Genomic DNA, 25,512 nt, shown 5'->3' with positions numbered 1-25,512 from the left:
ATGAGAGGCTATTCCTTAAGGCTTGAAGTACATAATCATTCTTTATTCCATTAATAATTTTCCTGTTCTCTGTGATTTCTCTTCTTTTAAAAAAAAAATTACCTCTAACTATAGATGTTAGAATTGTGGAGTGATATTCAGCCGCAAGTATATATTTATATTACATTATTACTTTATATCTTATGCATAATTGTAGTGTTACCTCATTTTTTTACTATTTTGAGTTTATTATAAATTTTATGTGTACAGAAAATGTGCCGAACGAACATGATCGAAAAGAGGATATTTTGACTCCTTTTTTAAGCAAAGGAACAAAGATTGAAGGATGACTACGTCCTCACCTCGTGAGAAACATATGCGAAGAAAAAATAAGAGATTTAAAGTCGATCGGGCTCACCACTGGTGTTCCCAAGTACATGCCAAGAAGGATTATCTCAATGAGTTTGGATTAGTTATTTGATTTGTGAAGAAAAAATAAGATATTTAAAGTCTATCGGGCTCGCCACTGGTGTTCCCAAGTACAAGCCAAGAGGGATTATCTCAATGAGATTGGATTAGTTATTTGATTCCTAATGAAATTTTATTGTTTTATTTTTAGTGAAAGAAATTTCCGGAAAACAAATATTTTGTACTATCTAATAAAAGAAACAGACCTACTACTATTAGAATCACATACATAAATTTGTATTTAAAAATGAAATCTTTTTATATATTTTTTCATTTTTCAAAGAAGATATAATAATAAAAAAAATACCGTTCATCTATAGTTCGAGAATATTTATAATTGTTTTTTTGTATGCATAAACATGAAGAGTTTCATCATTTTGTTTAACAAAATTTGTATTTTAAAAAAACTTTACTAAATTGATTAATATACCGCGCGAAGCGCGGATATGTTTTCTAGTTACCTATAAAAGGAGGACAGTTCTAGAGTTTAAATCAATTTCCAACACTTTTTTCTTCTTCTTCCTCCTCCTCCTCGCTAAATCTCCATGGATCACCAAAAATGTGATGAGAAGGTTACAGACCGAAAAGGAAGAAGGAGGATCCTGTCACTCAAAACTCCTCTTGCATACAACAACAAAATCGAAGAGTTGGAAACTCAACTTCTAAGAAAAGAAGTTGTTCTTGATGATAAAGTTGAGAGGGCATTTGGTATTACTAAGTTCTCTGGACAAGTTGAGTTTGTAAATGGTGGGTTGCCAGATGATTCCGAAATTTTGCTGGAGAAGTGTAAAGTGGTTCTGTCTGGACCTACAGATGTTTCGGGATCGAATTCAAAGAAGAAAACTAAGAGAAGAAAGGGTGATGTGGTTGTTTATCGAGACGATGAGGATGAAGAAATTGACAAAATTCTGTCTGAAGAAAAAAAAATGCAGCTACCGTCTGAGTCAAAAGAAGAAGCAGTTGAGTCTGCCGAGAAGAAGGAGAAAAGGAAGAAGAAGAAAAAGGAGAAGGATATAGAGAAAACGGCAGCAGCAGCATCGAAGGATGATACCAAAGGAAAATTGGCTGATAGAAAGCAGTCGAAGCAGGTTAAGGAGATGCAAGAGAGACTTAGAAAAATGAAGGAAGCTGATGAAAAGAAGAAGAAGGATGAAGAGGAAAGGTTAAGGAAGGAAGAGGAAGAACGGATTCGACTGGAAGAACTAGAAAGACTTGCGGAGGAGAAGAAGCGCTTGAAAAAGGAGAGAGAGAAGGAAAAGCTCTTGAAAAAGAAACAGGAAGGGAAATTACTTACTGGAAAGCAAAAGGAAGAAGCTCGAAGATTAGAAGCAATGAGAAAGCAATTTCTCGCTAGTGGCGCTGGGGCTTTGCCACTTTTAACGGAGTAGAGTAGAAAAGGGGCAACCAAACGCCCCATTTACCAAACAAAGAAGTCAAGTCTAAATGGCAAAGCCAAGGAAGAGTCCGTCGAAAGCAGAAGGCACATGCAAGAAAATCAGGAGGAGATTGTCTCTTTGGAAAGGGAGGAGGTTAAGGATATAAATTCGGCAAGCATAGAGGAGAAGTCAGAAGTAGTTGATGCAAAAAGTTGGGATGATGCTGCCGATCTTAATATGCCTGGGAAGAGTGCTTTTGAAGATGAAGAGATAGATTCAGATCCCCAACCTATCATTAAGAAAGAGATTAAGGCCACAAGGTCAGCTCCAACAATCCCCGAGAATGCTGGAAGTAAGAAGAGAGAGCCTGATGTTGGTGTTTCAGAAGAAACTAGTGGCCAATGTGAATATAATCTTCGGTCTCCTATTTGCTGTATCATGGGCCATGTGGATACTGGTAAAACCAAGCTTCTTGACTGCATAAGAGGCACTAATGTTCAAGAAGGCGAAGCTGGAGGGATTACCCAGCAGATAGGTGCAACTTATTTTCCAGCTGAGAATATATGCGAGAGAACTAAGGAACTGAAAGCAGATGCCAATCTGAAGGTGCCTGGATTGTTGGTCATTGACACACCTGGACATGAATCTTTCACTAATCTGCGTTCTCGAGGTTCAGGTTTATGTGATATTGCGATTTTGGTTGTAGACATTATGCACGGGTTAGAACGGCATACAATCGAGTCACTAAATCTTCTAAAGATGAGGAATACAAACTTTATTATTGCTTTGAACAAGGTGAGGGTTCATTAGAGATTTGATGATTTTATTTTGAATTTTGATTATATTCTTTTCTTTATAGTTCTTTGTTTATTTTACATTACTCAATGTAGGTAGATAGGCTTTATGGGTGGAAAGTGTGCCACAATGCATCTATTGTGAAGGCTATGAAGCAGCAGTCCAAAGATGTTCAGTTTGAATTTCGTACTAGGCTTACTCAGGTTACTTATTACCATGGTCGTCTCAATTAATGTTTCCTTTCTATGTGCAAATTAATGTTTCCTTTATATGTGCAACATTAACTTACAGCTTGTTGCAGGTCATTACCGAGTTTAAGGAGCAGGGCATAAATACAGAATTATACTATAAAAACAAAGATATGGGGAAGGGTACTTTTAGCATTGTACCAACTAGTGCAATCAGGTGTTTTTTTTTTCTTTTGGTCGGTTATGTTCTTTGCGACACTGTTTTAACTTACCTAATCAATATACAGCGCTGAAGGGATTCCAGATTTGTTGTTACTATTGGTCCAATGGACAGCAAAAACTATGTCTGAGAGACTTACCTACAACAATATAGTCCAAGTATGATTTTCAATATAACATCACTATTTTACTTACACGTGTAACTCACGTGACGATGAATATATTATGATTAACTGTTGTAACTTTTCCTCAGTGTACTGTATTGGAGGTCAAGGTGGTTGAAGGTCTTGGAACAACGATTGATGTGATATTGGTCAATGGTGTGCTCCATGAAGGAGATCAGATCGTTGTGTGTGGCATGCAGGTAAGGTTCAATTATTTTTATGGCGTGCTAAGATTTCTTTGGAATTGTGTGAATGTCATGTTTAACCTTTTTTTTTTTTTTGTGTAGGGCCCTATTGTCACATCAATACGCGCTTTATTGACACCCTTCCCAATGAAGGAACTTCGAGTAAAGGTAAGAAACTACATGTTTCTTTATGCATTCATTTTCAATCTCTGTTTGTGGGAAAAAAATGGAGGGATCAGTTGGGGGACAGGGAGGGGTTAATAGAATAACCAGGACCCCATTTTATGAAGAAAGCTGGGTTCTTCCTTTTTTCCTGCAATTGAATCTCTTTTTTCCCTATGTGTTTCTTCTAAATAGTAGCTGCTGCAATATTTGTGCTTGTGAAAATTTGTTTGGAGATGTTTAGAGTTCACCCTAGTAATGTTTGAACTTTTGCTATCTATCTCAAGATCTTCTTGGTGCCAAACTTATAATGGTTGGACTAAATGTGGCAAATGAAACTTAGAAAGTTGACTAATTGAAGATGGTTTAGCTCAAGTTAGAGATGTTCGATCCAATATCCACTTATTCTATTTTAACTTTCAGAACTTTGGATATGAGTCTTCTGTAAGGTCTATCGTTGCTTATGTCCTAATATATTTTTCAGTACTGTTAACTTTGTAGTGCATGGAACACTAAAAAACTCTCAAGAATGAAGTCAACTTCTTGATGTTTAATCTCTGTATATAAGGATTTTATTTTCTGTTTATGTTCTTATTCAGGGATCATATGAGCATCATAAAGAAATCAAGGCCTCACAGGGGATAAAGATTAATGCTCAGGTAACGGCATTTGCTTGTTAGTGTGTGTTCTTTGTTTCTTTCAGTTTTAAGGTATGCTTATTTTGTCACATCTATAGCTTGGAAAACGGTTATTGGGGGTAGAAAGTTTGGTGCAGGGCAAGCTTGTTAAAAAGATACTTTTTTGCATAGAAATGATGTCTGCAATTTGAAATGGCTGTTGTTTCTGAATTTTGGATTAGATGATATTTATGCTTTGGAGCCTAAGTTCCTTCCCCTTTTTAGAGGAACATGACATTTTACCCCTTGGATAATCTGGGGAGGTGGTAGCGATCGCTATAGCAGAAGAATATTCCTATTATAGTTCTTGGGTTTGCAATTGATATGAAAATACTGTGCGACAACAATCTGAATGAATTGTTGCTCACAGTCAATACAGTAAGCAAAGAAAGGAGTTTGGGTAAATTGAACACATGAAATGGTATATTAATTCGAATACCTTAATAGTAGAATAATGGAGAAGCTTATGAAACTCAGCCTAGCTAAATCCTACTCTCATTCTTGTGCAGGGGCTTGAGCATGCAATTGCTGGTACTAGTTTATATATTGTGGGGCCCGATGATGATGTGGAGGACATCAAAGAAGCAGCTATGAAAGATATGAGGTCGGTGATGAGCAGGGTCGATAAATGTGGGGAGGGTGTTTACGTTCAAGCTTCTACACTCGGGTCATTAGAAGCTTTGCTTGAATTCCTGAAGACCCCTGAAGTAAGCATACCTGTCAGTGGAATCGGCATAGGCAACGTGCACAAGAAGGATGTAATGAAAGCTAGTGTCATGCTTGAGAAGAAGAAAGAGTATGCAACAATCTTGGCCTTTGATGTGAGAGTAACACAAGAAGCTCAGGAACTTGCAGATGAAGTTGGTGTCAAAATTTATACGGCTGATATTATTTATCACCTATTCGATCAGTTTAAGGCCCATATTGACAATCTCAAGGAAGAAAAAAGGAAGGAAGTTGCTGAAGAAGTAGTCTTCCCCTGTATGCTGAAGATCGTACCTAATTGTGTCTTCAACAAGAAGGATCCAATTGTTTTAGGAGTTGAAGTTCTTGAGGGCATTGCCAAGGTATTGACTATTTCTTCTTTATATGCTGAAGTGCACTCGAATGCTATTTTTATTATCAATCTTCATTCTTACAATGTAGACTCCAATCTTCTTAATGTTCTAGTCCTCCTTGTGGTTAACTTGATGTTATAGGTCGGGACACCAATATGCATTCGACAGTGTCTCGTAGATATTGGTTGGATTGCTTCCATAAAGAATAACGGTAAGCCTGTTGACTCCGCCAAGAAAGGCCAGAAGGTGTCTATTAAGGTATGAAGGCACATGTTGGTTGATATTTATCTATGTAAAGAATGTGGCCAGCAATTGATAAAATATTTATGCATATGATTTGGCCTTAAATTGCACAGATAATTGGGTCCAACACTGAGGAGCAACAGAAGATGTTTGGCAGACATTTTGATATCGAAGATGAGCTTGTTAGCAAAATCTCAAGAAGATCTATTGACATTCTCAAAGCCGACTTCCGGGTACGTAAAATTACTTCATTTCACGGTAAATTAACACTCTATTGTTGCTCTCCTTTGTTTGGGCTGACTTTCAGATGCAACTTTACAGAAAGACTTGTCCGTTGAAGATTGGAAACTAGTTCTGATACTGAAGGCCTTATTCAAGATTCAATGAGACTTCTTCTCAAAGGCAGGTAGCTATATATATATATATATCAAAGGAAAAAAATAGTAGATATTTTGTGCTGCAGCAGTTTACTACATCTGGAAAACCAGAAATGAAGCACTTGAGCATCATCAGGTTCCTTGGCTGCAGAAGAAGAAAGTTCACTGAGTAAATAATGCACAGACAGCAGATTAGGAAAACAAATAGACTGGATAGAGAGTTCTAACTGTGGGATGATATAGTTTCTATTACAATTTCATTTTGACAGTTTTATGGCTACTTTCTAATATAGTATTTACAGGTTCCTCATTTTTGTGTTGCTCTGAACTCGTTGTCGATCGTTTCTCCTCTATGCTGTTTGGCATGTTGACTGGATAGTGAGGTTTATTAAGTGAAATATTTTGGTGGTTGCCTTGTCATATTCTAAAGTGTAAATTGATTTAGAGTTTCCGTTCGTTCTGTTCAAAATACCACATCCTGATTGATACATATTGCCTCGACTTAGTTAGTACCTCTAAAAATTTCCCTGAATATTGGGTGGAGTTGAATGAATTTATTTATGTAAACTTCAGGTATTTGCCTACGTTGCTAATTGGGTTATCTATTGATTACTGCAGGAATCAATCAATATGTTTTATACAATTGTAGAAACAAGTAAAAAATGAGATATCATAGTCACTCAACTATCGACTTTTCTCCCGAATACCATCTTACTATTGAGGCATCTTATTTCAAAATATAGGAACTTTTCTGGTTAGAATGATTTGTCATCATCATTGGATATCTAATAGTTTACTCCCTTTAATGTATGCTTTTTCTCGATGTTTGTTGTCTCCTTAAAATTGTATTGATTATTTTTTGTTTGGTATGTATATGATCTCACTTCGACAAAGCTTTTCGTCCTTTTAATGTTTTTCTTTTTTTTTCTTCTTATTCGGCTCTTCTAAATATTTTTGGTGTGAGTTATGACTATTTTCGACAAGCTTAATTTGAAGAATATGAAACAAAACCTACTCTAAATAAAAGTAATATCTTAAGATATAAAAGATATGTCTATTAATATAGATTTATTGTCCTTCGTGTCCCAAGTCATTGCTCAGCGCTCATTTTTTATTTTGTAATGTTCTAGAATATTTCTTTAACATGAGTCTAGAATCCAACATTTTGATCTGTGTACTTTCATTATGCAACAATTATACATACATATTTCTGAAAAAGTCGTAAAGTTGCATTGATGAAGCATCTAGAAGGGCCTTCAATAGTTTAACGAATAATGAATTTCTATAAGGGTCAACGATATTATTTAGCTGTTGTTTCAAATTTATTTTTCTCACTCTATAAATTTTGTTAGAGTAACCAAGTAATAATAACGAAAAGTGATGAACATTTGACCTCAGACAAGTAGATTGTCTCTAAAAAAAATTTATTTATGTTGTTGCGGTGTACACTTTTCAACAGTCTTAACTTATTTATAACTAATATTGATCATCAAAAACTTTCACATAATTTTTTTTACACAAGGAGTTATTCTAACCATAAAATTATCAGATTCTATATTTTTCATGTATAAAAAAATAAAAAAAATGATGTTTAATCGCTACATAAAACATCACTCAATTTTAACAAGACAATTATATCATCAAACATATAATATGATAAATTATGTAAAACATAAAAATGATTAGATATCAAGATATTTTTAATCATTAATTATATATTTACAATTCTTGAGATATGTGATAATGTCAAATCGTTTCATTTCTGTAGAAATGTTCTAAAAACCTACTAATTTTTTTTTCTTATAACAGTCGATTATTGGAAAGGTTGTTCAAAATGTTAGAAATATTACTTATGCCCCCACGAAGCGCGGATAAATTACCTAATAATTTATAATTTAAAATATTTAAAATTATTTCAATTTCAAAATCCAAAAGGGTCCATTTATAAAATTGCTATACTATGGTATTTTCTTTTCCTTTAAAATTGCTTTCAGCAAAAACATTTTTTTTTGCTTTTACTATATAGTATTTTGGGTTGCTTTGCTAATATAATTTTAGTATTTGTATTTGCTAGGCTATAGAACTATAATTTTCCTTAGAAGCAAATCCATATTCCCCTTTACTTCTATATCAAGTGTTCGTATCACAATCCGGATCTTGTCTAACGGAGCTCTCCGTCTTCTCTCTCTTCTTCGATTTCTGTATAACAAAAGCAATTCACATTTGCATGTGAATCGATTTTCATCAGATCCACTGCTACATATCTGTTGTTTCATCAGGTATGCTCACTTTCCTGTGTCTTTTAGTTTTTTTGTTTTGTTACTGTAGAGTTTTTTGAATTGTTGGGTGATTCGAGAGTTTTGTTTGTTTGTTCTTTGATATTTGGATCTAAAGAGTTTCGATTATTCCCGGATGAAGGAATTTCAATTTCCAACATTACTTGTTGCTAGAAATTAATTGAACTGTTGTTTACTGATCAAATAAGAAGAAAAGGAGGGCGAGTGCATTAGGTTAACGTCAGGTTCAGCCACAATGGGAGTAACAAGGAGGACAGAAACTATAGGGGATTCATATTATATTGTTGATTTCAACTAAAGACAGAGTTAATTGATTATTTGATATTTTGTTCGGTTATTTGAGGGTGGTCAATATGACTTTTGCAATATACATTATTGTAGTCCCTAAAGTTTTGATTTTTTTTGAAGATGAAATGATCATTGGAGTTGTATCAAATTTTATTTGTAAAAATCCATCTTTCTCCGGGTGGATCCAAGTTTGAGCCAGTGGTTGTTTGCGAACCCATGCTTCTGGCTCTAGATGTGTATGGTTACTTGACATCTTTTTAGCATAGGATTATACATTATTTTGTGCACCCATGTTTGGAAATGGTTTTGGAAGCACTGCCAGTATAAATATGTACCCTGACTGCTTTTAGTAAGCATACATTGTCATCCAAATGAGTTATGTGTTCACTACCAGGATAAATATGTAACTACGTATCCGTTGATTGCTTATTTAGTAAGCATACGTTGCCCATATATCCTTCTTTTCTTCTTTCATTAGTCGAGGTGTGTGCAAGCTGGCCCGTATACCACGGCTATTAAAATAATTCCTTTTTCTTCTTTCATTTCCCCATGTTTGCCACTTCCACTTGAAAAGGGCACACATACATATTGATATTATATTGATTCAAAAGATCTTTACATTATTTATGATAGATTACTAATCAAATGCTTGTTATAGAAAATTACCTCTAATTCATTTCTAACCAACCTAATAGGCTAAATATCATTTATACCTTTCATATGTTAAAACTGAACTCATTTGCGACAAGAATACCACTACTTTCTGATATCTATTGTCCAACTCCCAAGCCACACCACTATTGTCTTTCTTCCTTTATTTTTTGTTTTTAAAAAGTCATTTATTTATTCCTTTTTTTAAAAAAGGAAATAACTCTTTTCGTATAGAATGTGACTCCTCTTCTTCTACTGCTGAATTTGGGCTTCTTGCTTCAATTCTCCTAGTACAGTTACTAAACCAATTAAATATAACTTGATATTCAGATTACACTGTAAGAGTTCTCTATTTAAATGACTTTGACTTTGGATATGTAGTCAAGAAGAAGGTATACTTCGGAGAGGTGTTCTACTTGCTAAAAGAATAAACTCTAGGTGCACCAGGAGAGACTCAATCACTAAATGGCAAACACTATGGTCTATGGTAAAATAAGTTTGGGCCAGAATCCCGTGCAAACTCCTATTTATAATTAGGAGATGGTCAATACATAAGATCATGGAAAAGACAACTGACATGGACGTAGACCTCAGAAAGAGATCTTCAATTTAGGTTTAAGGGCCTTTTTGGATTGGCTTATTGCTTTTGGCTTAAAAGCCATAAGTTAGGATTTCTAACTTATGGCTTTTGACTTATTTTTGTTGTTTTGACTTAAAAACAAGTGCTTAAAAGCACTTTTTAATTTTATCCAAACACTTCAAAAGTGCTTAAAAAGCTATTTTAGCTTAAAAGCACCTAAAATAAGCCAATCCAAAGAGGCTATAAATCCAAAAGCCTCAATTGCTCAATGAGGGTTGATAATAGTTGGATCACTAAACAGTTCCAAAAAAATAGTTGGATCACTAAACTCAGGTCAAATGTCGAGGATTGGGAGATAGACAGTTCGCTGCACTTGATGTGTATATTGGGTAAGAGAGCATCACAACTGGAAGCAAATGATTCATTGAGATGTTCCTTTGACAAAAAAAGACAAACTACAAAGTACTGGCATAATTTGAACACCGCGAGAGATGTAACCCAATAAACTGGGAACGGGACGAGCATCATTTATTCTTGTGCATTTGGTGAAAGCATAGTTGGCCCTAGCAGGACTTAGAAAATTCTTCTTTGTATTTTTATAAAGAGACAGAAAATTCTCCTTACATGCATTTGCTTTCACTTCTTGGGGTTTCGTCATTCTGGTGAAAGCCTTTGTGCTTCTACTTTCCTTGGAGAAGTGCTTAAAGGACATTGACTTTCAAAATTCGACTTCTTCTTTTTGGTGGGTGGGGGATAGGTTTCAAGTCCAGTCCATATGGTCTGGTGAATTTTCTTCACAAATTGATGAGTTTTACCTTTTGATCCCCTTGCATCGGTCCTCTTTCACCCCTTCCTTTTTGGAATTTATGTTCTTGTTGTCTGTATGCGTCTTCCTACTTGCGTGCTTAAAGTGCTATATTTATTGTAATTGCAGCTTTCAAGGTGATCCCAGTTGCTTAACTTATCATACTCAGTCTCTGCTTCCATTCATCTATGTTTGGGAGTCTTGTGGATGCTCCTGCTAACAGTCCACATCTACGAAGGTCTGGAAGTCGAGCGGTTGTTTCTGATATTGGTATGAGAAGTTCTCCCTTGATGTGCTCTATGATGCTTGCTCTCTGTTTTGTTCAGTGGTTGTCAAATAGACTGTTAATAGTTGTAATTTGCTAGGTACGGTTGAGCTTGGAGGGAGTCCTGTAGAAGCCCTATTGCACAACATAGAGGTCAATGAAATGAAGGGTGTGACTACACCTTTGAGCACCGCGGCCATAATGCCATCTCCTGTTCTTTTATGGAGATTTAAGGTATGATCTTTTATGACTTTCAGTATATGAACATTTGATCTTTATACAATGTTTATGATTTTAAGATCAGGAACAGGCCTAAGTTATCGAGATCTGTAATATGGTTTGAACTGGTCTAAAGCTACTTTTTTTTTTTTTGAAAATGGTAACTTTTATTCATCAGCAGTACGACTATGCTGTTAGCAATATTTACAAGCTTGAGCCCTTGCACATTAATAGGCTTCCAAAAATTGTAGAATGGATTCAGCAATCCTCTACAGAAGATTCTTTGCACCAAAAATGTAAAATATAAATACAATTAATTTGAACTACTTGACTAGAACTAGTCCTATTTTTTCAAAACATCTATTGTTCCTTTCCTTTCACATGGTCCACCAAATGCAAGTTGGGATAATACAACACCACTTCTTATGTTTTGCCCTTCTTCACTCATAATTCCAGCTTTTCAAGAGGTTACTAGTGTTTCCTGGCGTTGTCCAATATATTCTTAGCCAAAGTCATAAACAGGTCACTAGTGATTTAAAGCTAGTTTTATGGTTCATGTTTGATATTTGTTGTCATAGTTTGAACTTGAAGTTAGGGTTCAATTCGTTCCTAGTTTGAAAAGTCTATGTCTGGATTTGCAATTTTTAACATGAGTAAGACAAAAGTTTGACAAATTATTCTCCATGCTGGAGCTGATGAAAAAGAAAAACATGCAATAGCAATATCTTTGTAGCACAAATTTGTACACAAATTATTTATAATTGCTAAACAACATAACAAAAAATAATAACCTAAAAAACATCCTATTAAAATGCGATTTCCACAAAATTGATGGCATTAAGTTTGCTTCTTAAATTGTATTCTCTGGCCTATCTTATGCAACAACACTTGATCAGACCATTAAGATATCTGCTTGACTTGTGTATAATATATAGTAGAAAATAATTAAGTACTAGTTAAGCTTATATTGTAGAGGAAACATTACATCAACGTTCAATCCAAATAGTTAGATGAATTTGAATTTTAAATCTTGTGTGTTATTTGCAGAATGGTGTCAAACATTGACAAAGATAAAAATTGATGTCATGTGTATGAATTCTGTTTCAGCCTGGTAGTTAAATAGAAAAAGGGTAGAGGGGTGGGCCTGTTATTCACCAAGTTTCGGGACCTTGCGCCCCTTGTGGATTTCTTGGTTATAATTTTTTTTGGGATAGATGTACAAAAAAGTAATATTAATTCATAAAAGTATGAAAAAAAGAGAGTGAAAACTAGGAAGCAAAATGACGCAAGGGAATATATCAGGGAGAAAGAGAGAGTCATCTTCTGCTATATTGTTGTCTGGCAACGAGACTATGGTGAGATATGTTTAATTGGTTTGGTATGTCTTGGGTGATGCCAAGGACTGTGAAGCACCTGTTGTTTTGCCGGAAAGCTGGAAGAAGCAGGGGAAAGAGCAGGGCATGGGATGTTGTTCCTCCTGCTTTAATGTGGATAATATGGAGAGAAATATGAGGGCTTTTGAAGGGGTAGAAATGAGTTTTGGCCAGTTGAGGAGTACTCGCTGATCCCTTATTTATTTTTGGTGCGCCCATGTATTCTGTGATGTATAGAGAATTGGGTGTCTTTTGTAGAGAACCATATCTTTTTGGAGGTTCTTTACTTTTTGGTATACTTACTGTAGACGGCTGACTTTGGTCTTTTGATTTTATGAAATTTAACTGTTTACCAGCTCAAAAAAGAAGAGAGAGTAAGTTCTTTTTTAGCCAAAAGCAAATCAGGACCAGCCCAATCTACATTTGAGACATTCTCTAACCAACTTTCAGTAGGATCTCACCGTCGCCAAAGTATGGCTTTTCATAGAAAAGCTCAAACCAGTCTGGACTTTGGAGTGCCTCCCAACACTACTGGCATGATGCTTTGGTCTTTGCTTTCTCCATAAGTTCCTGCATCTGATAGCATTTTGTTTCTTTAGAAGGAAAATAGATTAGGATTTTGGACAAAACAGTGAATTATAGCACCATTGCCCACCTGAAGCTGTTCTGTTTCTTGATGAGCTATGGCTTTATCTAGAATTTAGCAGCTTACTTTGACATAGTAATGGGGCTCATCAGTATTATCTCATTGGAGACAGTATCGTAGGAATGTTGCCCATAAAAAATGATCGTGTGATTTTCATGTAGGTCATTCCAAGAGTGGTAAGTTGACTAATAATATATATATATCCTCAAAAAATGTTAGTTTACTTCCCTTTGTTATTTCTTCAACTTTATTCATCCGATGGGGCCTCTTTTCCTGCTTTTCTGTTTGTTATTGTTGTTGCTGTTTTCTTTGATTTATTTTCTTATTCTTCTCTGAAGAAGATGAAATGTTCACTTATGATTCTATGTATGTTAATTGTGTTCAGGTACTTCTGTTTCTCATTTGGGGTGTCAGTTGTTGCAAGGTTAGTAAGGCCAACCTTTTTCGGTTATGTACTAGGTTCACATATTTGTATTATCTTTAATGAGTATTTTCTTTTAATTTGCAGATCAGCTGGGATTCAGTCATGAGAATGAGCGCAAACCTTCGCGATCTATTCTTATATGAGGCTTTTCTTTATTACAATCCTCTTCTCCTTATGGTTAGTGAAGATCATTATAATACTAGGTTATGCAGTAGTCCTTTCAGCAACATTCCTCTTATTTGCATTTATTTGGTTTTGGTGCTGCAGACCATGATGGTTTGGTTTTGGGGCATAAACCTATGGGTTTTTGCACAGGCTAATGTCAACTACGCTAAAATTTTTGACCTTGATCAGAATCATCTCTCTCACAGAGAGATTTGGAAGGTAACTTACACTTGTCATGCGCCTATATAGTCTTGCAAGTTGATGCATATATTAACCAACTCATATTTCACTTAAATGCTTCTGTGCTGATGCATTTGTTGCAATAATATGCTCGTTAAACTTGACTGGTAGCTTACACTTGTCATGAGCCTATATAGTCTCGCATGTTGATGCATCTATTAACCAACTCATATTTTACTTAAATGCTTTTGTGCTGATGTATTTGTTGCAACAATATGCTCGTTCAACTTTCTAGGGAAACATCATTTGCTCACTTAAAATGCAATATGTGGATTTACACTACATTCTTAAGCATGGGTAACTATTATTTGAGCTTACTTTTGTCTCAATAGCTAAATGTGGAGCTTTGAGCATTAAGGCTTGGCAATATAAGCCTGTTTGTCAGTGAAGATTATACAGCCTTTTCAAAAATATTGCAGTAAGATTTGAATATCAGATCAGATGCCATGTGTTAAATAAAGTTGCCTGTTTTTATGCGATGCATCATGTCACTTACATTGATAAGCCATGGTACGTGAAGTTTAAGTGACTTGATGAGAGTGTTGCGATATGTTTGCTTCATTCCAATCAGATTGAAGGAAAGAGGTAGAAGGAGAAACTAATCTCTATTGCATGACTTTTGCTTCCTTAGTTCTCCTTGAACTGGCTGTTAGATTTTTGTTTTCCTTGTACAAACAGAAATAAATTAGAAGTCCCTTGATAATGCAGTGTGCTACTTGGATGACGATGATTGTGCCGACAAGCATGACAGCCTATCTGTATCTCTACTCACATGGAGAAGTTTCGTTAGCTGCATCTCAACCAGTGTAATAGATGCTTCCTTCCCATTTGATTGTTAACAGTTTTTCTTTATCCAATTTAAGTCATATTCAATCTGAATTATTGTCGTTATTCCTGGAAAAGCTTCTGATCAAATTATTAAAAGGGAAGAGGAGCATTTTTGGTTCATAATAATTGCCCAACTTCTGTTCGGGCTTGGAAGAGTTCAAATCAAGTTCTTCAGCTTGCCCATACTGTCATACAAAATGCGCAAGTCTTGCAGTTGCATTGAATCAGAAGTATTATCCTGTTAAGGATTCAAAACTTCTAATTCTCCTCTTAACCAGAAAATTTGGCATCAGAATTTATATTTCTACACTTCTATTTTGAAAGCTGTGCCAAATGCTTCTGGTTTTAGGGGCAACTATTGTAGCAAAGTCTTGATTATCTTTAGTGTAATCACTCCATGTAATTGGCAGGTACCGCAGAAGTCCTGTAAATGTGATGCTTCTTTTCTATTATTGTAATGAATCTTATGTCATTGCAGGTGCTCTTATATGCTGTTTTTGCCATGGCTCTGATTTTTCCATTTGATATATTCTATTTGTCATCTCGCTACTTTTTTTTAAGGACTGTTTGGCGGATAGTTTTCCCATTCCAGGTATGTTTCTGTTAATCTAATGGCTACTTTTGAGAAATACTTTTGACTTTTAGCCATAAAATTTGCCCTGTTGATCTATCAGTTTTAAAAATCATTATGATATGAAGCTCTTTATATTTTTCCTGAAAAAACTTTGTAATTCACTTATTTCTATATTGTATTGCAGTTTCTTTCAATTGAAACCATTAATATCAGCATGGGTGATTATTTCATTATTACAAATTTCCATGTAACTTTGACTGGCATTTTAGTTAGAATTTTGAAGTAATTGAGTACTTCAGCAATAGCTGATATAGCAGAACTTGGTATCTTTTAAATAGAGTTTCATTGTCTTCAAACGCCAATCATTCCACATAGATCTTGTTTGATTTGGCAGAAAAATATTCCTTCTCCCCTTAAGTGGATTCTTATTTGACTTCTCGAAGTATATATACTGCTTCAGAGCATTTCCATGTTAGTTTTGCAATATGATGAAGCACCTTTTAGAGGATTAACCACTTACATTCAAAATTCTAATCATGCTCACAAAGATTCCTGAAATTAATGTCAAAAATGAAATATGTCATGCTAATTTTGATAGAGGGGTTCCATATTATTATTTGTCTGATGTCATGCATTGTTTCTTTTTGGTGTGAATGCAGGCAATATCATTTGCTGACTTCTTTCTGGCTGATATATTCACTTCTATGTCCAAGGTATGCATCCTCTTCTTCTCGCCCCAAATGAAAAGAGGACACATAACTCATTAGTTTGTGTGTATATTTTTGTATAATGTGGCATAGCTTAGTTCATATTTTCAACTAGACAATTTTGTTTCACAAGTAGGATTAAGTACCTTTTTTTTGTTTTCTAGTACACATTTCTTTTCGATACAAACTAGTATGTCACATCTATTTTTTATTTTTTTTGATGACTATTTCTTAAGATTAGTTCATTACTAGCTTGGTGGAAAAATATATCTGGAAAATCGTAAATGTTTCCTCATTTTTCTTAATTTGTACTATAGCATTTGATATTGTTAGTTAGCTTTACTACCTTTTGGAGCAGTATAGGACCACCATATTCCAAGCTGCATTACTTCTGACTTCAGATTTATCATCATATTAATGCATTGGTCAGGTTGTACCATCATTGTTGTGGACGGGCGGAATCGTTAGTTGATATCTCATGAAATATCTTGATGGATTTGCTTATAGAAGATGTTACCGCCTGAGCAGGTCAATTTCGTGTCATGAAAACAGAGAACTGATCTAACTTAAGGTTCTGCTAGTTTGGGTTCAATTTGTTGACTCTTGAGTGAACCACAATAAGTCCAAAAGTAAAGCAAGAACCTATGAAGTTTTCTCATGTCAATGCTCTGAGACTTGGTCCTTTAACCCTTTCAAAAGCTGCCAGCTTTTCTAACTTTCTGTCATCTTTGTTCATCCTCTTCTTGTCTTCTGAGATTAAAGTGATTCTTTATTATCTACCCATACCATTAATGTGGTTGATGTACTGATCTTAAATTCTTTCCTAAAGCAATTGATCCTCCTGGAACCTCCTTGTTTTGTCTATTGTCGATTGAGCCAGAAGAAAAACATTAGACTAAGTTACCTTGTTACAAGCCGATTTGATGATCCATTCCCAGAGTGATTGCTCCCAGATTTAGTTTGTCCTTTTAGATGGTGAACTATAAGCTCTTGTGAGTTGTCTGCTTCACTTTGGGCATAAACCAAAACTGTGAATCCAGGCAAATCAATCTCATATACATTTGTCTTGAATAGGTTAGAACAAGTGAAAGATTATCTATTCCATTATACAGCCTGTTACTTTTTTTTTTGTGGAAGCTTACATATTTGGTGATCAAAGCCTTGTAGATGTACAAACTTTCACCTTCTTGTGTCATACCTATTGTTGTAGCTTCTCATAGAGAGTGTTATTGCATAACTTCTGTCCCTTGGTGTGCAATGCCCAATATTTTCATACTTTTGTGCAGGTATTTTCAGATTTGGAGCGTTCCGTTTGTAGAATGGTTCATCGCCAGGTTAGTTCCTCTCTGTCTTATGCTTTTGGTGAGAAGAAGGATAACTGACATGACATTGCTAGATTTTTTTTTTGTGATAATACAAATTGCATTTAGTGGTATCAACAAGAGAGGGTTGGTCTAGTGGAAGAGACCCTCCACCTCACACGAAGTTTGGCATTCAAGTCACTGAGGGGGAAACACTACTATTGGTTCACGGGGAGTTGGAATCTACTATTTTGACAAGAAAAAACAGTGTTTCATTTAGTTGAATCACTGTCTTCTAGGCTCCAGCTATGATGTATGATTCGCATCATCACTTGCTGTAAAATTATGTCCACCCATCACTTGTCCATTCATTTAAAAGTTATGATCAGTGCACTAATATTTCAACAAAAAAAAATGCAGCTTTAGATCAGTATCTGTGCAGTGTTATAGTCTGAAGTTCAAATTTTTTTTGATGGACTAGGTGACCAACTGTCTTCTTGTTATGGTTCACTCAAGTCAAGAAATGATTGGTTCTTTTAGGGCTCGTAATAATCTAGAAGAACAGTGGGATTGACATATATGCAAAACTGATCCTTCCATTTTGTTCCTCAGTCAAATTAGTGGAACTTGCTCAGTTTGTAGATTTAGCTGCATAATTATAATTATAATAAGGGAAAAGGGTCAAAAATACCCCTCAACTTTGTTTTTTTGGGTTGACTTTACCCTTACCGTTAAAGTGAAGTTAGTTTTACCCCTACCGTTACTAATTTCACCATATATACCCCTCATTTGGATGGAAACCCCAAATTGACCCAAATAACCCAATTTATTTAAATTATCCAATTTTAACCCGACCCGACCCAATTAATCATATAACCCATTTTTTTTACCCAAATCAACTTGTTTTCAACACCACCTCCACTTAAACCACCACCAAAGCCACCACCCTCTCCGAGATCTCCTCCACCACCGTCGCCGAAACAACCACCTCTCCCACTACTCTACCCCATCCAAGTCAGCAGCCCTATGGAAACCCATCAAAGTCTACAAAAGCAGCAAGGGAACTCCTCTCTTATATCATCATCCACGTCTAGTTCCTCAAAACCTATCAACATTTTCGCCTCAAGATTCTCCTATTTCATTCCTACACCAAAATTAACAGCATAAATCACATAAAAATCCAATTTTTAATTAAAAAAAATCTCAACACTTCTAACACACAAAGGCAAAAACTTATCCGATCGAGATTGAAAAGCAGATAGATTGATAGCGCCTGGAAACAGAAGATAGACGAAAACTCCATGAATCAACATCCATTTTTGCTTCACTTTACTTTAGAATGATCAAAGATTAAGATCTAACTTCTTATTTGAAACAGTGAAATTCAAGTACCAATTCGACTCGATCGTTCGTTCACAAACGATGATTTGATAAAATAATGAATTGTAAGGAGTGTCGGTGTGTGAGAGAGAGTGTGTGTGAGATTTGTCGAACGAAGAGAAAAGAGTGCGATTTTGTGAGAGAACCCCCCTTTCATCTGTCCATTTCACTATCATATGCAGTTCTTGCCAGTTCCACTTTCACTTGCCGGGAACACTTCCCTAACGAATCCACAGCTCTCACCGACGACGTCGTACAAGGATGGACCGCTCCTTCATCAGCTAGAGAAAACCCTACTGGTGAGAATGTTCCGCAAAGGGAGAAAACAACGACGAATCAATGAAAATGATGTAGAAGAAGAAAAAGCAGATGATGATGAAGAGGAGGTAGCAGGTCTTTAGGCTTAAAGCAGGTGAAAATGTGAATTTCCACCAAAAACCAGACAAAAGGGGTCGGGGCATTGGGTTAAAAAAGGGAATGGGTTTTTTTTTTTTTAAATCGGGTAATTTGGGTCAATTTGGGATTTCCGTCAAATGAGGGGTATATATGGTGAAATTAGTAACGGTAAGGGTAAAACTAACTTCATTTTAACGGTAAGGGCAAAGTCAACTAATATAACAAAGTTGAGGGGTATTTTTGACCCTTTCCCTTATAATAATTACTACTCCCGCTGTTTCAAAAAGAATGGCCCAATTCCTTTTAGTCTTCTTCAAAAAGAATGTCCCCTTTCCTTTTTTGGCAACACTTTAAATTCAACTTTCCACGTGGCATGTTTAAGGCCACTAGATTAAAGGGAATTTTGGTACATTTAACATAACTTTAATTTAGAACCACAAGATTAAAAAGTCTTCTTTCTTTTCTTAAACTCCGTTCCAAGTCAAACTAGGCCATTCTTTTTGAAACAGAGGGAGTATTATTATTTTGATAAGTAAAAGGTATAGACTTATCTGCATTATCCTCCCTTTGAAAGGATTTATATAATTGAAAGAGAGCTGTTTCCCTGGGTTTGAGAAAGTGGTAGGACAGTGTTTTCTACAAATAATTTTCAGTTCATATATGTCTATATTTACATATAAGAGTAGGTAACCAGGCTCTGATATTTTTGCTGCCGCTGTAATAGAGAATCTTTTAGAATTTGGCTAACTTGTAGAGTTTTTTTGTGAATGCTTGCTCTATTACCTGTAAGATAACCAATGGCATAAGCAGGTTGCTACCATTGCATGGTTTGAAGCCGATTCTGTTTGTGGAAGTCATGCTGTTGCAATTCCCATTGTTCTTGTATTGCCTTACCTTTTCCGTCTGTTTCAATGTCTTCGGCAATATAAGGATACTAGAGAGAAGACTACCCTGTTGAATGGTAAATTCCTGTCTTGTCTTTTGTCTTTTTGTTGCTAAGGAGGAGTGAGTTGCTTTGTAGGTTAATGCCAGTCAGCATTTTCTCTTAAAAGATAGTTTTTTATGCTTTACTTTGAAAGGAACAATTTCTCTCTGAATAGATAGTGCATATTAGTTGCTTTTAACAATGATTAAAACTCCAAGAGCTGATGAAGAAAAGTGGGGAGAGAGATCACTTGCCTTCATTTAACTGCGGAACTAAGAATACCTGGTTGGCTTTGAGGCTCCTTTGGTGGGCTGAAATTTTCTGGAAATGGGTTGGCTTTGAGGGTTTTACATAGTGGTAGAAAATTTTTGTGCTGATTTGAAGATTAAAGCCTGAAAACTTGGAAGAAGTCTGATTCATTGTGAACAGCAACTGTTGGGAGAATGGAGTGAAAGATGATGAATAGTTTAATGCTTTGCTTACCCTGCTCTTTGTCATCTTGGTTTCGTTCTATGCTTACATCTTTTGCTCCCTAAAAGAAAGACGTCTCTGAAGTATCCTGGAGTGTCTCACATAATTTACAGTGTTACTCCATTTCAATGTTGGTCCTAGGGAAAGTAGTAATGTTCCAAGTTCGTCATTTGTTAAGGGTGGTCTTATACATAAGCTCTCTCTCTTCAACTTGCTTTTACTTATTTAGGTTTCAGCTTAACATTGGGTCGATACTTAATAGTGCTAATCATTAACATTTCATTTCAGCGTTGAAATATTCGACTGCAGTACCTGTGATATTTCTCTCAGCCCTTAAGTATCACGTCTTCCCTGACAACTGGGTTAATATTTATCGTCCTTTATGGCTTCTGTCTGGTGTGGTGAACTCGCTCTACTCATTCTATTGGGATCTGACAAGAGATTGGGACTTGAGGTCAGTGACATCTTTTTCATGCTAATTATTCGGAGCTTTAGCTAATTTTTCGGACCGCATGCGGGCGGGCACTAATGCTTTAATTGTTTTTTACCCAGTTATTGCTCATCTGACTCACACTTTGTTTTGGTTATCTATATTTTTCTTTGATTTTGCTGCCTTTCAACTGTTTCAATTGACATGCCTTATATTTTAGCATCCCAAATGCTGACATTGTTTTTAAAATGACAAATTTGACAAAGTACCACCTTTTATTGATGTAGCATCCTTCCAATCAAACTTCTCTACCTTCCCGCATTTTAAATTACATGTTTATTACTTTATTAAACGTACTCCTAGAAATTTGATTGGGTAATCTATTAAAACATATATTACTCTTCAGCTTTGCAAAGTACTGCATAGAGATTGGATATTGAGTTCTCATGTTTGTGGTTTGCCCTATTTTGCATAGAATCTTGTGTAATTTGATTTGTACACTGCACTTTCCTACTCTACCACTGTGTCCTAATACTTTTTCTCTCTCTCGATGCCTCCTTCCATCTATTTCCTTAATCTATCTCTCTTGATGCATCCTTCATCTACTTCCACTATTCTACACAAAAAAACCCTTCTTGAAATCTATGTTTTTTCATTGAATTCCAAAAGTTGTTCAAGGAGCATATACATTTACAATAAAATAAGGGGTGAAGGCTCATCAAATCAAGAATTGTAAACACTGAAGTCACACAAAATATTGAATCAAAAATGACAAAAGTACTACCTTATTGATAAAAAGGTTGACAGAGATACTAGAATATAAGATTATAAGGGGATGCCTGATTGGTCGAGGCATGGGAGTAACAACCTAGAGATCCTAGGTTCGAATCCCAGCTACGACACTCGGTATGAGTCCATCTGCTCCAACATTTGTGGGTTTGATTATCTTGATTATGAGCAGTTTGTGTTGATGGACTGGATGGGTTGCACACAAGCTAACATGGACACCACTAATATGTTCAAAAGAGAAAAAAGGAGAACGAATATTTTGAAGTTGAGTTGAACTTTACAGCATGTTATTGAGTATGACAGGAGTAAGCATGTGCTACTTTTTGCAAACAAACAAGAAATTGTAAGTAAACAAAATCGTATCAGATCTGTGTTTTTGTTTCTTTAAATCACCATTTAAGCATAAATTCCACTTGAAATGAAAATAGTGAGGGATTGGTGAGACAAAAAAGTTATAGGAGATGGGCCCCAAGGGCTTTGTTCAGAGCCCAGTGTGATATGTGGTTTAGGCACATGTCACATGGTCGTTCCCTACCATGAACACAAAACCTGGTAATTAAGTGGAGAAGGATAAAGGGCTACGCTCATTGTTCGCTGAGTTTCAAAACTTGGCCAGTTTGCCCTGGGGGATTTCTCGGTTACAAAGAGACTATAGGAGATAGAAATAAGGGTTAAAGGAGGAAGGGTGAATCACAGTAATGGTTTAAATGATGATTTGGAGGGGATGTGTCAAAAAGTCGATTGCATGAATCAATTCCCATGTTTTTTACTTTAATCACACATTTATAATAGTCTGCCACATACCACTTATTACTTTTATTAGACGAGTCTTTCTGAGATTGCTCTCTTGTTAACTCAAATATTTTTCTTCTTTCTGCTAGTTGCTTTACTCGGATTTTCAAGTTCAGCAGACCAAATGCATTATCATACTTGTTATACGGGCGGAAATGGGTAAGTTTATGCCTTTTGCTTATAACTACTGCTTCCATAACTTTGTAAGTTCATTCTACTGGTTGGTCAATTTACCAGTTTCTTGTGTTATACACATTGACATTTTTTTTTTCTAGACTAAAGTTGAGGGAAAATTCGATGATTCTATTGGTGGTCCCTTTATTTTCATAAATAGGATTGAAGCTGGAATTGATGTTAGATTTTCTTGATAATTTTAACCAACATTACAATACCCTCCATAGATGAAGATGTTGATAGCCTCTAAGTTGGCATTTCTGATAAATTTCTTATCATAAAGTATTGAGGGTGTAGTTTTCTGACCATTGGGAACTTGCAGGTCTACTTTTGGGTAATTGGAACCAACCTCATCCTGCGGTGCACGTGGACATACAAGCTTTCTTCCCATCTCCGACACAATTATCTCACAGTGTTTGCAATAACCGCGCTTGAGATCTTCCGTCGTTTCCAGTGGGCTTTCTTCCGTGTAGAGAATGAGTGGAATAAAATGAACTCTAAACAAAATATTCAACTCTCCACGATTGACAAGCCAAATGATGAACAGAAATTACTCGACCCAAATGGTTACAGTGTATAGACTATGGAACATTACAGATCCTACCAACTTCATTGGAAGTCAACTGAACAACCTTCTTCAAGCCAGGCAGAAAGCTTTTATGGGATCCCATTTTTCCTCTTTATCATACAAGAATTTCTTGTCAATAGTATAGTACGACCTTGAAGGTCAAGAGACATTAGATAATATACAAGATTCAACCAGCATTCCTTTTTGGGGAAACCAATCCCTCGTAGTTCTTTGTTGGGCATTTAAATCATTTTTGTGTTAGATACTAATGCCTATTTTTGAGGTAATATCCCCTGGAGATGTTTTGAACTTTATAGTATCTCGAGATTATTTCATTTTTCGTATCAGCAAATCATGCTGGAATTTATAGTTCTTCATTAGTATTGATGAGATCCTAGTATCAAGTGCTGGAAAACTGTGAAAAGGACAGAACATCTCAATTTTTTGATAGATTGGGACTGGTGGGAATATTTATTAGTTGCTTTTGTACTTTCAGTTTCTCCTAAACATGATAGTTCACTCCTGTTGTGTCAGGTGCTAGTAGTGGTAGGGTTTTACTGTCTTGAACTTCTTATGTTATCATACATTATTGATTATTGATTACTTTATAAACATAGCATTTGTCCCTACTGTTATTCCAGCATTTGAAGAAACAAAACTACATAGCAAAATGGTAACAGATCGTTGAATGATTGAAGAGTTTTTTTAAAAAAAAGATTCTTGAATTTGATGATCTTAAACAGATTATTAATCATGCTATGTAGAATTTTGGAATTAGAGAGTTATCTAATATATACAAGAGGGAGTTGCTCGGATGGTAAGCACCCTTTACTTTCAACCCGAAGGTTGTAAGTTTTAACCATCCGGTATATGGTGAAACATAAGAGGTTCCCAGTGAAGGTTGTGAGTTTTAGTCATTCGTGAAACATAAGAGGTTCCTGGTGAAATAGTCGTAAACTGATCCGGACACTACCTTGAAAAAAAAATGTTCAAGAGAAGAAAGTAAATAGGATTGTTTTGTAAATGCAACAAAAACACTTGGAACTCCCTTCACATGTTCAATAAGTGGTCCTAAAAAATCATCACACACCAAAATTGAAAAAACTCAAAAACACTTAAAAATTTGTCTCACCAAACATTAGTGTAAATTTAGCAATGAAAAATAGAATTGACATTTGCCAGTGAGGCTATTATTCTTTCTTCCTTTTGTCTTTTCTTGGCAATATTTTCTTCTTTTCTCATCCACTATTTACAACCACAACATTATCTCACCAACATATACTGTGTGGCTTCAATTTGGCACTAAACTTCAAGTATTGGATATGTTGTCTATTCACATAATGTCCTAACCCCACTTAGTTTTCTGTTCTGTTCATAAAAAAAGTTCCATCCACATAATTTTCATAGTTTTGCCTTTAACAAAAAAAAATACGTATCATTTTCGTCAACAATCATAACATTCAAAAACCAAAGTACACTTCAAACTTGCATTAATGGCTTCCACCATATGTTCTTCAATGAAATTGGAGTTTCAACAAATTCCCGCCAAATTTTGTATTTGAATTTGGGATAGCCGGTTGATATACATAGATTATGCACTGATTCTACATCTGGCGGTTATAATTAGTTTAAGTGTTTTTTCTATGGAGAGAATTTCACAAAAGGAACATATTTTAGTTGATTATGGTCCACAAAGATCATTTGAGGGTTCACCAAGTGATATGGACATGGATTTTAACGATGTTTTCGGAGGTCCACCGAGGCGATTTTCAGTACAAGAAGCAAGAACAAGGCACAGTTTCAATGATTCAGTAGAATCTGAAGAGGATTCAGCAGGTGTATCGCGAAATTCGTGGAATGGATTCAATGAAAAGCCAGTTTTCGGGGAAGAAAATGCTAACAGGAGGCGAAATCAAGGTGGTGATTTCTATGATGATATATTTAAAGTTGAGGAAAAATCTTACAGTTCAAGCCCTGTTCGACCTTTGTCACCAAAAATTGAAGCTTTTGGTACTTCACTCCCAGCTCAATTCAGGTACTTTATGTACCTCTTTTTCTTTTATATACAAGTATTTAAGTTATATATACGGTCAGTGTACAGAATTTTTACGCTATTAGTGGTGTTATTTTGAGTTCCACAATGGTGGGATGAGGGAAAAATGATCTCTTCAAATGATTTCTGCAATTCATTTTGGCCCAAAGTCCATTTCTTTTATCATGGTATCAGAGTCAGGCTCATCTCAATTCATTGTTTACCTGATGTTGGGCCCCATCTTAAATTTGTCCACGCTCTAGATGTCTAGTCTTGGGTGTGGGGCGGGGGAGGGGAGGGG

General features: G+C 35.6%; 2 protein-coding genes and 1 pseudogene across 3 annotated transcripts in view; all 3 read left to right on the top strand.

The window, feature by feature from the left end:
- Positions 1–969: 969 nt before the first annotated feature.
- Positions 970–6,313, top strand: LOC102592455 (eukaryotic translation initiation factor 5B-like; annotated as a pseudogene).
- A 1,606-nt stretch (positions 6,314–7,919) lies between these two features.
- Positions 7,920–23,712, top strand: LOC102592117 (SPX and EXS domain-containing protein 1). 2 transcript variants are annotated; one of them, XM_006367247.2, is made up of 14 exons: positions 7,920–8,170; positions 10,642–10,782; positions 10,878–11,011; positions 13,401–13,439; positions 13,524–13,616; positions 13,707–13,823; positions 14,553–14,648; positions 15,151–15,264; positions 15,906–15,959; positions 17,240–17,287; positions 19,841–19,991; positions 20,715–20,880; positions 22,527–22,596; positions 22,934–23,712. In XM_006367247.2, exons 2-14 carry the CDS (start codon positions 10,701–10,703, stop codon positions 23,189–23,191), a joined length of 1,422 nt encoding a protein of 473 aa, XP_006367309.1. In that variant the 5' UTR covers positions 7,920–8,170; positions 10,642–10,700; the 3' UTR covers positions 23,192–23,712. The 2 variants fall into 2 exon arrangements, with proteins under 2 accessions (XP_006367309.1, XP_015160839.1); XM_015305353.1 differs by lacking the exon at positions 10,642–10,782.
- A 711-nt stretch (positions 23,713–24,423) lies between these two features.
- LOC102591785 (J domain-containing protein required for chloroplast accumulation response 1) overlaps positions 24,424–25,512 on the top strand; it is a 6,875-nt gene continuing 5,786 nt past the window's right edge. The window contains exon 1 of the mRNA XM_006367246.2: positions 24,424–25,214. Coding sequence (XP_006367308.1) covers positions 24,823–25,214 — 392 coding nt within the window. The 5' untranslated portion in view covers positions 24,424–24,822. The remainder of the gene's footprint in view (positions 25,215–25,512) is intronic.

This window comes from Solanum tuberosum, unplaced genomic scaffold, assembly GCF_000226075.1.
Source record: "Solanum tuberosum cultivar DM 1-3 516 R44 unplaced genomic scaffold, SolTub_3.0 scf00754, whole genome shotgun sequence".
In the NCBI taxonomy this organism is placed as follows: domain Eukaryota; kingdom Viridiplantae; phylum Streptophyta; class Magnoliopsida; order Solanales; family Solanaceae; genus Solanum; species Solanum tuberosum.
The sequence above is the reverse complement of the archived record's forward strand: the minus strand, read 5'-3'. Positions and strand labels throughout refer to the sequence as shown.